Source organism: Pseudorasbora parva, chromosome 15, assembly GCF_024679245.1.
Source record: "Pseudorasbora parva isolate DD20220531a chromosome 15, ASM2467924v1, whole genome shotgun sequence".
NCBI lineage: Eukaryota > Metazoa > Chordata > Actinopteri > Cypriniformes > Gobionidae > Pseudorasbora > Pseudorasbora parva.
In genome coordinates this window covers 41,127,390-41,139,425 of record NC_090186.1, presented here as the reverse complement: position 1 = coordinate 41,139,425, position 12,036 = coordinate 41,127,390, and the positions used below count along the sequence as shown (strand labels likewise).

Genomic DNA, 12,036 nt, shown 5'->3' with positions numbered 1-12,036 from the left:
CATTATGAAGGAAATTGTTACCAAAATAATTAATAATACAAATATTCTGTCGTTTAACGTTACTCACCTTCACGAGAAGGATGGTCAACTGTCAAGCTCCAAAAAAGAAAGTACATAAAGGTGCGTTATTTAAAGTATTTCGTATTATTTCGACTTCTTCGTGTGATAAACAGAAGGTAATTGATGTCATATTCACTCAAAATCTTGTCCTGGCGCACACGAGTTTTGTTTGTTTACGTAGGCCTACACTCGCCATACCATACAGTAACGTTACAAGAAGAAAATAAATTGCACAAAACAACAGACACACACAGCAGATATGCTGAATATAACAAACGTGGCTCATTAATAGTTAGCAAAAGAACCTAACGTTAGTTAGTGTTCATCCTGTGTCATTACGGGCCCGGAGTATCTGTGCCTCCACCAGCAGGGGGCGCTGTGGCGAGCTCAGCGCTTTTTCCCCCTCGGCGCGTTCGTCTTTGTACGGATTCTTTTCCTGTTGATTCCGGACATTGTGCTGCGGCTCAAGCACACTAAACTCCCTAACACTCGTCTCCTTTAATTTCATCATATCATTTTTTCATCTGTTCACCAGCTCTGACGATCACTGAATAATGGCTTTCAAGTACCCAAACGTCTATAGAGAGGAATCAGTGGTGAGTGACTGAATAATAGAGAGAAAGAGTGCATGGATGAATAGATGAAAGGATGAATGAATGAGAGCAGATGGATAAAAGAAGGAACGAATTGATAAATATATGAATGAATGAATACATGAATGAATGAATACATGAGAGAGTTTATAAATTAATTAAATAATAAAGTTTAATGTTAATAACTGCTATAATGCATAATAGGTGGATGAAGGAAAGATAGATAGATATTAATATATACCGTGCCCTATATAATAGATTAGATGGTAATATACTGTATATAAAGAATGGATAATATACATACATAATGGATAATAAATGTATATTAGAATAAATTAATTAATACAAGAATGAATGGCTGAAGGATGAATGAGTAATTGAACTTCTAGGAGACTGATAAAAGGCAACTTCCACCTGTGCTGTGATCATGTTGCCATGGTGACCTTACTGCTCATGTGATGCATGTGTGTTATTATCAGGTGGATGACTATCATGGATGTAAAGTTCCTGACCCATACAGCTGGCTGGAGGATCCCGACAGTGAAAAAACACAGGTGATCTCCACACAACAGCTCTCCACTCTCCTCGTGAACATCTGACTCGGTGTATAATGAGATATATGACGCTTTCTGTATCTGCCAGGCCTTTGTGAACGCTCAGAATCAGCTGACCCTGCCGTTCCTGGAGCAGTGTGAGGTCAGAGACCTCTTTAAGGATCGCATGACCGAGCTCTATGACTACCCCAAATACAGCTGCCCCTTCAAACGCGGGGACAGGTGAGGCGGCCAACAAACACAGACCACAACGAACGGACATAATCAATCCATTCCAGCAGAATAAACTTAAAATATCACAGTTTAGAAAGGGTCAGATGTTACTTTAACCAAACTCTGATGGTTTATTTAGTGTTTTCAAGCATGTGAACTAAATGTTTGGAATAATTCAGAATTATTTATGCTCTTGAAAGAAGTCTCTTACTCTCATCAAGGCTGCATTTATTTGATCCAAAATACAGTAAAAACAGTAAAATTGTGAGATATTATTACAATTTGTTAGTACAATTACAATTAGTAGAATATATTTCAAAGTGTAATTTATTCCTGTGATCAAAGCTGAGTTTTCAGCATCATTACTCCTGTCTTCAGTGTCACATGATCCTTCAGAAATCATTTTAATATGATGATTTTGCGATGCAATTATTAATATATTTTTTTTTTTATTGTGATATTTTTTGCTTCTTAAAGAATTAGTTCACTTCAAAATGAACTCACCCCATCTCATCCAAGTTGTCTTTCTTTCTTCCGTTGAAAAGAAAACATTCCAGGATTTTTCTCCATATTATAGACTTGTATGGCAACCAAAATGTTGAAGGTCCGAATAAACGCAGATCAAAGGGCTTCAAAGGCTCTGCACGATCCCAGCTGAGGAATAGGTTTTTTTTAGCCAATCCATCGACCATTTAAAAAAAACACACACACATTTATACTTTTTAACCTATATTGTTTCTTGAGCATCAAATCCTTATATCAGAAATATTTTTGAAGGATCATGTGACACTGAAGACTGGAGTAATGATGCTGAAAGTTCAGCTTTGATCACAGGAATAAATTACATTTTAAAATATATTTAGACAGAAATCAGTTATTTTAAATTGTAATAATATTTCACTGTTTCACTGATCATCTTTCAAAAACATTAACAAATCTTGCCGGGCCGAACTTTTGATTATCTGTTCTGTAGCATGTCTGGGTTTTTGAAAGCACTAACAAACATTTCTTGCCCTGTAGGTATTTTCACTTTTACAACACGGGTCTGCAGAACCAGAGCGTTTTGTACATGCAGGAGAACCTTGAGGCAGAGCCCAGCGTGTTCCTGGACCCAAACACCTTCTCCGAGGACGGGACGGTGGCTTTACGAGGTGCTGGGTGTGTCTGTGTTTGTTTCACGAAGCATGTGAGGTCTTTTTCTGCAGTGTATGGATGTCAGCTAAAGCCTGCAGCTTATTGGCAGGTTATGCGTTCTCTGAGGATGGCGAGTACCTAGCGTACGGTACCAGTGCGAGCGGCTCGGACTGGGTCGAGATGCGTTTTTTGCGCGTTGATGGTGCCGTACTTCTGGAGGATCAACTGGACAGGGTCAAATTCACCTGCATGTCCTGGACTCATGATGGAAAGGGACTCTTCTACAACTCCTACCCCGAGCAGGAGGGCAAGAGTGACGGTAAAGACACACAAACACGGCTGATGCACAAATTCACACATGCATGTGTAACAGACATGTTATTTTACATACTATATAGTATTAATAATTTTTATTAACATTTATTTTAATATTTTCAGTTTTTATTTTCATTTTAGTTTGTTTTTGAAATGTTTTTTTTTTTTTTTACAGTTATATTTATTCAATATTTCTATTTAACAAAATATTTTTTTATTAGGGCTGTCGATTTAATGCGTTAATTTAATTAATTCGATATAGGGGGGAAAAAAGCATTCAATTATTATTGCGACGTCTGACATTTTTATAAAGTTGAGTGTGACAAACATGATGCAGGGCAACAACTCGCTGCATGATGGAGTCTATAATACGCAGTTAAAAGCCCCTAAAATTCAAAATCAGGGCAAAAATGCCACTGTATGAGTTGTTTTGAGTTGAGTTGTTGCCACTGTAGGGCGGCAGTGGCTCAGTGGTTCATGTAGGTTGTCTACAAACCAGAAGGTTGGTGGTTCAATCCCCGGTTCCACCTGACCAAGTGTCGAGGTGTCCATGAGCAAGACACCTAACCCCAGCTGCTCCCGACGAGCTGGATGGCGCCTTACATGGCTGACATCGCCGTCGGTGTATGAATGGGTGAATGTGAGGCAAAAATGTAAAGCGCTTTGGATAAAAGCGCTATATAAATGCAGTCCATTTACCATTTTCTTATTTATATAATATGATATAGTTATCACACAAGTAAAGGGCGCAATTGTCATGAATAGCATGAGGGAAAATGTGATATTGATTTTATATAACAGTTCAATAAATAAGAAGTTAAAGCCACAATATGTAATTTTTCGCCGCTAGAGGTCACTTATTTAAATCAAAGGCGTGTCTTTGAAAACTCATTGATTTCGCTGAGTTTTTATTCTACCCGCAGACGAGCCTTTCCTCTTCTTCCGGCCATGTGTATATGTGGCGGAACGCAGTGCTGTTTTATTATATTAGATACATTATTTGAGTGTGTTGAAAGTTGTGTTATAATGCTTCTCTGTGCGTTTGCTCAGCGGCTACTATGAGACACTTGTTCACACTGCAGTGAGGTAGATCAATATTAGGCATGTAAAACATGGTACATCATGAAAACCAGATTCTAACAATAGGACTGTGTTGTGCTGTATAACAGTGATTAGTTTTCTGTCGATAAATGTCTCCCAACAGTTGCTCACCTGTCTAATGTCTAAACACTTAATATATACCCCGGAAATCAAGGGTATGATATCATGGATGGGTGACTCACGGTCCGCGTCCTGGTTAAAATTCCCTATTTCTCTGGATTTAAACATCGTTGGAAACATTTGGGATAATGCAAGTACACAAGTCAACAAAATATACAACATTGTTCAAATGTTTTTTGTTTTTTTTGGTCCAAAAATCTTACATATTGTGCCTTTAATATTGTGTTATATTTTTGTCTGTTTTTGCTCAATTTTGCCACAAAAACATTACCCATAAGAGCAGAACTAATTTGCGTCTCCGAGCAACACACAGCGGTGTTTCTGAATAAATGTGTGTTTTGAATGAATTTGGTGAAGCAATGATTCAATGCCCCATTCATAAAGAAAGCCATTTACTTCATTCCTGAATGAATCAGCTTTTTGAACGAATCGAATGAATGAATAAATGACTGGCTTATTCATTTAGAAATTTACTGACATTTACTGGCAGGTTTAGTTAGAGGATTGATTATTTCATTCATAAGATTCTGTATTTACTAAAAAACCCATTAAAGGTATAGTTCACCTGAAAATAAAAATTATATCATCATTTACTCACCCTCATGGCCGTTGTAGCCTAAAAGTTTGTGTAATACATTTTATGTTGAATCAAATAAATAATTTTTTTCCTAAAGCTATTTTTGGTAATGTCTATTTGATGCTTTTCTCATTTAACACAATATTAACTTTTATTTCTCTTTTGGGGGGTCATTTCTCAGCCAGATTTGATGTGGAATTCAATTAATTAATCAACATTGTATAATTGATCATATAAAAATATAGCTTGACAGTCCTAATTTTTATTTCAGTTTTAGTCGTGTTAATACTTTACACTTTTTAAAGTTAGTTTCCAAGGAAACATTTATCTTTTTTTTATATATATATATATATATATATATATATATATATATATATATATATATATATATATATATATATATATATATAATATAATATTTATTTTATTTTGTTTCACTGTTGTTTAGTAGTTTTAGATTTAGTTAACAATAAAAACACTGGTAGGAGATCTTAATGAAACTCTCTGTCTGTCTGTCTATCTCAGGCACTGAGACGTCCACTAACCTGCACCAGAAGCTGTACTATCATGTGTTGGGAACCCCTCAGTCTCAGGACGTCCTGTGTGCAGAGTTTCCCGATCAGCCGAAATGGATGAGTGGTGCTGAGGTAACAAACACACACGGACGATACTTTATTTCCGATCGTGTCTGAGGAGAATAATGTATGCGTGTGTGTTTTCAGGTGTCTGATGACGGCCGGTACGTGCTGTTGTCCATCCGGGAGGGCTGTGACCCCGTCAACAGACTGTGGTACTGTGACTTGAACGACACACCGCAGGGAATCACGGGTACAGATGCAAAAAAACAATATTATTCAGACAAGAATACTTCTTTTCTGATGCCACCGTCTTATTTCTCTCTTATTGATGGTAGGTTTGTTGCCATGGGTAAAGCTGATCGATAACTTTGATGCGGAGTATGAATACGTCACAAATGAAGGAACAGTTTTCACATTTAAAACCAACCTGGACGCTCCTCAATATCGACTCATCAATATCGACTTCGCCCAACCGTCCGTCAGCCAGTGGAAAGAGCTCATTCCCCAACATGACAAAGACGTCATCGGTGAGTAGAAATACTGTTTTTAGAGATAACGTGAAATTTACTTTCTTAAAAAATGTCACAGGAATTATGCGTAATAAATCTGCTTTTATTCAAAACAAAAAAGTGTTCTGCATAATCTAATTTCTATGTTCTTTCCCACACTTTTAACAGTCCAGTAAAATTTGAATTAAGTATTTTATGTGTATATATAAATGAACTAATTCATCTCACGTTTTTCTGTAATTAATTGAGATTAATTGCTTCTAACATTAAAGTTTTTAATATATAATGTGTCATAATTTCACAGTGAATCTCCAAATTAATGTAGAAACAACATAAAGACAGAATATTTTAATATTCAGTTTATTATTGATTCATATATGTAATTACACTATATAGTATAATTTATTACTTATTATTATTTTATATATTATATATATGTATTTTTGTAATACATTTGTATTATTTAAATTTTAAATATTATTTTGTCAGTGGTTTACGATGATAATGATCATTAAAACATAATTTCTCTTTATCTCTCTCTTTCAGTGTTCGCTACCTGTACGTACTCCAGCTTCCTGTTTGTGTGTTTCCTCCATGACGTGAAGAACGTATTGAAGATGTTCCATCTGTCCTCGGGAGAGGAAATCCGCACGTTCCCGCTGGACGTCGGTTCAATCGTGGGCTTCACTGGGAGGAAGAAAGACTCTGAGATCTTTTACAGCTTCACCTCGTTTTTGTCTCCAGGTCCGTCAAGATTCAGAAGCTCCTGACCTTAAAGGAGTACTTCAGCGCTTGGAAGATGAATCTGTATTTAAACTGGGTCATTAATGTAGTAGAAATGTGAAATAATTTTTGAATTTGCTGCCTTCTAGACTGAGAAAAGACAGGAAATATATTTTTGTCTCATGGGGATGAAAGACAACAATTCCCAGAATGCTTTGCGGCCCTACGAGGCCACTCCCGAACCACCGCTACTGAATCACTGGATCATTTGCCCACTGTGTTCAAATTCATAAAATCAGTTCAGTTAGAGAACAGACACTACAATTAAAAACTGAACGTGTCTGTTCAATATAATGAGTGAGTCGCCGCGCGAGTGTCACAGCCAAACGCAGCAGAAGTCAGATTACATTCATCGTGATGAATGAGCTGAATGAGCTCTCGTGATGAGAGCTGAGGTAACGTGACCGCGGCATATATTCACAGCGCGTGTTCGGTCTGGTGCGTTTTCAGTTCATGCCTTTGGAAGATTAACTTTTTTATAGGAATTAATTTGAGAAATTGAAACACTCACTTTACTCCACACCCGATCTGTTTCCATGAATGCCTGCAGCTGCAAGCTGAGCTGTGAGTGTGATCTCCATCCCTCATGCACGGGTTGAAAACATGCGGAAATAGCTCCTCTACTGGCTGTAGTCTTTAGCGTTTTGCTAAAAAGTCCTCCGATGACGCAAATTGACAATATTTGCGTCATCGGGGGAATTTTTCCAGAAATAAAATGCATAAATCTCTTGTCTCAGGGGGATATGAGGGGGGGGAGCATGATCATTTGAATAAACTCCAGAGGTTCTACTGATACAAAGCCATCTGCTAATCGCTGAAGTAACCCTTTATAAACTCATTAATAACATTCAGGTATCAGGTGTGTCTCGACTGACGTGTGCTGTGCTTTCCTGCAGCGATCATCTATCACTGTGATCTGACTAAAGAGCCGCTGCAGCCGCACATCTTCAGAGAGGTCACGGTGAAGGGCTTCAGTCCGGCTGACTACCAGACCACTCAGGTACAGCTACACACTTGTGGCAGTTCATCTGTCTGTAAAGTACATTGTAATAAATATTCAAATAGAAAACAAAAAGAAATTGCAATCATATATCACACTTTCTATTTTACTGTAATTTTGATCAGATAAATGCAGCCTTGGTGAGCACAAGAAACTTTTGAACGTGAGTGTCTGATCACCTTCACTTTATGCCTTTGTGTTTCATACAGGTGTTTTATCCCAGTAAAGACGGCACCCAAATCCCAATGTTTATTGTCCATAAGAAAGGAATCAAGCTGGATGGTTCCCATCCTGCCTTCCTATACGGATATGGAGGTTTTAATATTTCCATCACACCCAGCTACAGGTATGATACACAAGCACAAAAACATACAGCCGGTCACACACTCCGCACATGCATCACCTTCCTGTTCTTTTAAACGTCTGTCCTGTTCCCGTTTGTTTTTCAGCGTTTCTCGGCTGATATTTGTCAGGCATCTGGGAGGAGTTTTAGCTGTGGCCAACATCAGAGGAGGTGGAGAATATGGAGAGACGTGGCATAAAGGCATGTGACTAATTCTGGAGATAATCAGGGATCGATCTGTGCAAATCTTCTGAATAGAATACTAGATAATTGCATACTGTGCATTATACACTGCCTACTATTTATATTTGTTTTACCTTTTATTCTGCAATAATGCATTAAATTCATCAAACATGGCGACATTTATAATGCTACAAAAGATTTCTAATGCAAATAAATTCTGTTCAGTTTCTATTAAAAAATAATAATAATGCATTTTATTTATAAAGCACTTTACATTTTAAAGACAATCTCAGTGCTAGTGAATCCTTAATACCGGTAAATCAGTTTCCACAAAAATATTAACTTTGTTCAACACTGATGATAGCAAGAAGTGTTTCTTGAACGCTACATCATCCTATAAGAATGATTTCTGAAGGATCATGTGACACTGAAGACTGGAGTAATGATGCTGAACATTCAGCTTTGATCACAGGAATAAATTGCATTGTAAAATACATTTACATAGTTAATTAAAATTCCAATCATATTTCACACTATTGCTGTTTTTACTGTAATTTTGATCAAATAAATGCAGCTTTGGTGAGCACAAGAGACTTGTCGACCCCAAACGTTTGAACACTAGTGTACGTGCTGCAGAATTAGTGTGTGTATTATATATTTGGAACATAACCCTAATATCTTTAACATTCTGTTGTATTTAAATTAAAAGTGTCTCTCACTTTTCTCTCTTGCTGTTTAGCGGGGATGTTGGCCAATAAGCAGAACTGTTTCACTGACTTTCAGTGTGCAGCTGAGTATCTAATAAAGGAGGGTTACACTTCCTCCAGCAAAATCACCATCAATGGAGGCTCCAACGGGGGCCTGCTCGTGGGTACGACACACACACACACACACACACACACACACACACACACACACACACACACACTCTCCCGTTTGTTATCTCCTAGTACTGATTCCTGACCCCTGTGTCCCGCAGCGGCGTGTGTGAATCAGAGGCCCGATCTGTTCGGCTGTGCTGTGGCTCAGGTCGGCGTCATGGACATGTTAAAGTTTCATAAGTTCACCATCGGCCACGCTTGGACCACTGATTTCGGCTGCTCTGAAATCAAAGAGCAGTTCGACTGGTTAATCAAGTGAGTTTACTTTCTCTGAGTCCAGTGATGCTCAGACACAGTTCATTTTTCTACCATTTTTAGAAGCAGCAGAGGCAGTGACACATCTGAGACGTAAATGCATGTCAATTAAAGCTGCACGGCAATTTGTGTTTCTGTGATTTTACCCCCTTGCGTGTGGTAAAATCTTTATGCACAATGTCAAAAGGATAATTGATTTTATAGTATGGTGGCAACAGCATTATTTAAAATATGTAATGCATTACCTTATTAGATTTAATTTACCATATATTAGTGAACCTTTATTCAATTATTTTATTAATATACCGCATTGGTATTAACTAAAACAAATAATTTTTTAATGTAATTGAAATGGCTCAAATAAAAATATGAATAGATGAAAACCGAAAATTCGAAATGTTTCCTTAGCAAAATGGCAACTAACTGAAATTATTTGAGGTACTAAAAGGACTAAATCGTGGAGCTGCACGATTAAAACAGCCATCATCTTATTCAGCTGTCTAATAAACCTTTGACAATATGATCACAGCGAACAGTCAGATCTGTGTTTGTGCTGCTGCTGATCCAGGTATGACACAGAGAAGCATAATCATTCTAATATACTCCAGGGTTTCTACTATTACAAAGCCATATGCTAATCACTGAAGTAACCCTTTATGGGTATAGGGGCGATTTTGGACACAGCATATGTATTTGTCATTGAATCATTCATTCAAGAGATTCGGTTAAAAACACTGACTGAAGTATTTATGAGACATTGAATATTTCATTCAAACCGATTTAAAAATAAATGTATTCAAATTAATTAAATATTTTTTTAACAGACTGCAGCAATTAAAAATGTGTCATGTTATTTTTAGTTGTCTATACATAATCGTGGGAGAAACTTGATCTCTCTTTTTTTAAAATAAACTTCTCAGTTTTCTCAGTTTATCCAGAATCATGCAGCTCTACCAAATAGAAATGTTTTAAAAAGACCAAAACTAATAAGGACAAGTACATAAAATGACTAAAACATAAAATAAAATGTAAATGCTAAAATGAAAAAACAAATTAAAAATGTTAATAAATGCTATAATATGATAAAACTAAAATAACACTGATTATATGTCTATAATTTTACCATTGATTTGCTCATCCAGATTATTTAAAAACCACTTATTGTATGTAATTTAGGTAATGTTGCACACCGACTGAATAGTGCATTAAAACGTTTCTTATTTTCAATATAGGCGAAATTATTATTTTTTGAATGCCTTTTATTGTGTATCTCTGACATAAAAGCACTTTTCTGTTCTGAGTTTAAAGAGCTGTAAATGTTGTGATCCTGCAGGTATTCTCCTCTTCATAATATCCGTGTTCCAGAAGGAGACGGGGTTCAGTATCCGGCCGTACTGTTGCTGACGGGCGACCATGATGACCGCGTGGTGCCGCTGCACTCATTAAAGTACATCGCCACCCTGCAGAATGAGATCGGTCACTGGCCCGGCCAGTCAAACCCTCTCTTCATCTATGTGGACACTAAGTCAGGCCACGGCGCAGGAAAGCCCACCAGTAAAGTCATTCAGGAGGTGGCAGACACGTACGCCTTCATCGCTCGCTGCCTGAACCTCAGCTGGCTCGAGTGAAACGTCACCAAACCTCCTCTAAACCTGCAGGTTTTTACCTCTTACAGTTTGATTTCATGCCTGTTTGCGCTCCTGTTCACTGAAATGTTCACTTTTCTTAGTCTCTGTTTCATTATTAGATGTTACTTTCTAGTAGAAACGCTAAAATCTTTTCACTGAAAGCTATAACCTGAACTGCATTCATGACTGATTTTTGTATCACTGGGCTCTTGTTCTTCTTAGGAAATATTATAATTACTGAGGTCACGGGGGGGAAGTGTCATAACCTCTCAAGCACTTTACTAAAAGCTGTATTTATTTGATGACGGAAAGGCATGAGCAGTTTATGGATCACAGCATTAATGTATAGCACCCATCAAGAAACCATTTTGCAAGTGAATCTCATGAAAACATGTTCAGATCACATTTTGCCCCCAAAACTAAAATAAATAAATGCACATTATCCATAAAGGAAGCCTTTTTTTTAGGATTTTTATTATTTGTTACACTATTTTTAATGGCAGTTCAGCACATTTAAACTAGGGGTCGAGTGTTATGAATGCTTCTACAGATTCATTACTGTAATTTGCCTGGATATGATTCTCATTCACAGCATGAATGATATAAATGTACAAATACTGGTACTGTAATGTTTTTTTGGATTACTGTAATGACAGTGAGTTTTTGCATACAGCATTGAGAACTGGAGAGGTTGGAATGAAAATGTTTCATTATTTTTTCTTTTGATTGGAGTTGAAATATAACCTGAGCATGTTTCTGAACATGAGATTCACCCTTACAGTATTTGCGAGTATGTTCATTTGTGCAAATGAGCTAAATCTCTCGACAGAAATCCGTTTCTACCTCCACATTTATGCAGATGGTTTTACCTTTAAAGGGAAAAGTAAATGAAATAACCTAGTACAATAAAACACATTTGAACAAAAACTGTGTGTGTTCAGTAAGATCATAGCTGTGTTTTGTTTGCATGTTCTATTAGATTGTTGCGCTGGTCCAGGCACAATTAGCATTTCAAATGCATTTTTTTTAAGACTACAGAGAAATTATTAATCTCATCTATGTGGATTCTATAATACACTCCAAAACAAGTTTTACTCCGTATCAGTGTGAATTGACTTTGTCTCCCTCTGCTGGCAGGCTTACACGCCCATATCCCATGAAACAAAACTAAAGCAGGTTCAGCATTATCTCATATCACATATGGCTTTT

General features: G+C 37.1%; 1 protein-coding gene across 1 annotated transcript; it reads left to right on the top strand.

Annotated features, from left to right (window-relative positions):
• Positions 1–488: 488 nt before the first annotated feature.
• prep (prolyl endopeptidase) lies at positions 489–11,754 on the top strand. Its single transcript, XM_067418156.1, has 15 exons — positions 489–656; positions 1,133–1,207; positions 1,296–1,429; positions 2,441–2,571; positions 2,664–2,873; positions 5,193–5,314; positions 5,390–5,495; positions 5,581–5,772; positions 6,301–6,498; positions 7,434–7,537; positions 7,747–7,883; positions 7,987–8,081; positions 8,803–8,934; positions 9,043–9,199; positions 10,533–11,754. Exons 1-15 carry the CDS (start codon positions 615–617, stop codon positions 10,825–10,827), a joined length of 2,130 nt encoding a protein of 709 aa, XP_067274257.1. The 5' UTR covers positions 489–614; the 3' UTR covers positions 10,828–11,754.
• Positions 11,755–12,036: the final 282 nt, after the last annotated feature.

Coding starts and splice junctions, on each gene's coding strand:
- prep (XM_067418156.1), top strand. CDS start 615: ATGGCTTTCAAGTACCCAAACGTCTATAGAGAGGAATCAGTG. Junction 5,315..5,389: donor AATGGATGAGTGGTGCTGAG/GTAACAAACACA, acceptor GTGTGTTTTCAG/GTGTCTGATGACGGCCGGTA. Junction 5,773..6,300: donor ACATGACAAAGACGTCATCG/GTGAGTAGAAAT, acceptor TCTCTCTTTCAG/TGTTCGCTACCTGTACGTAC.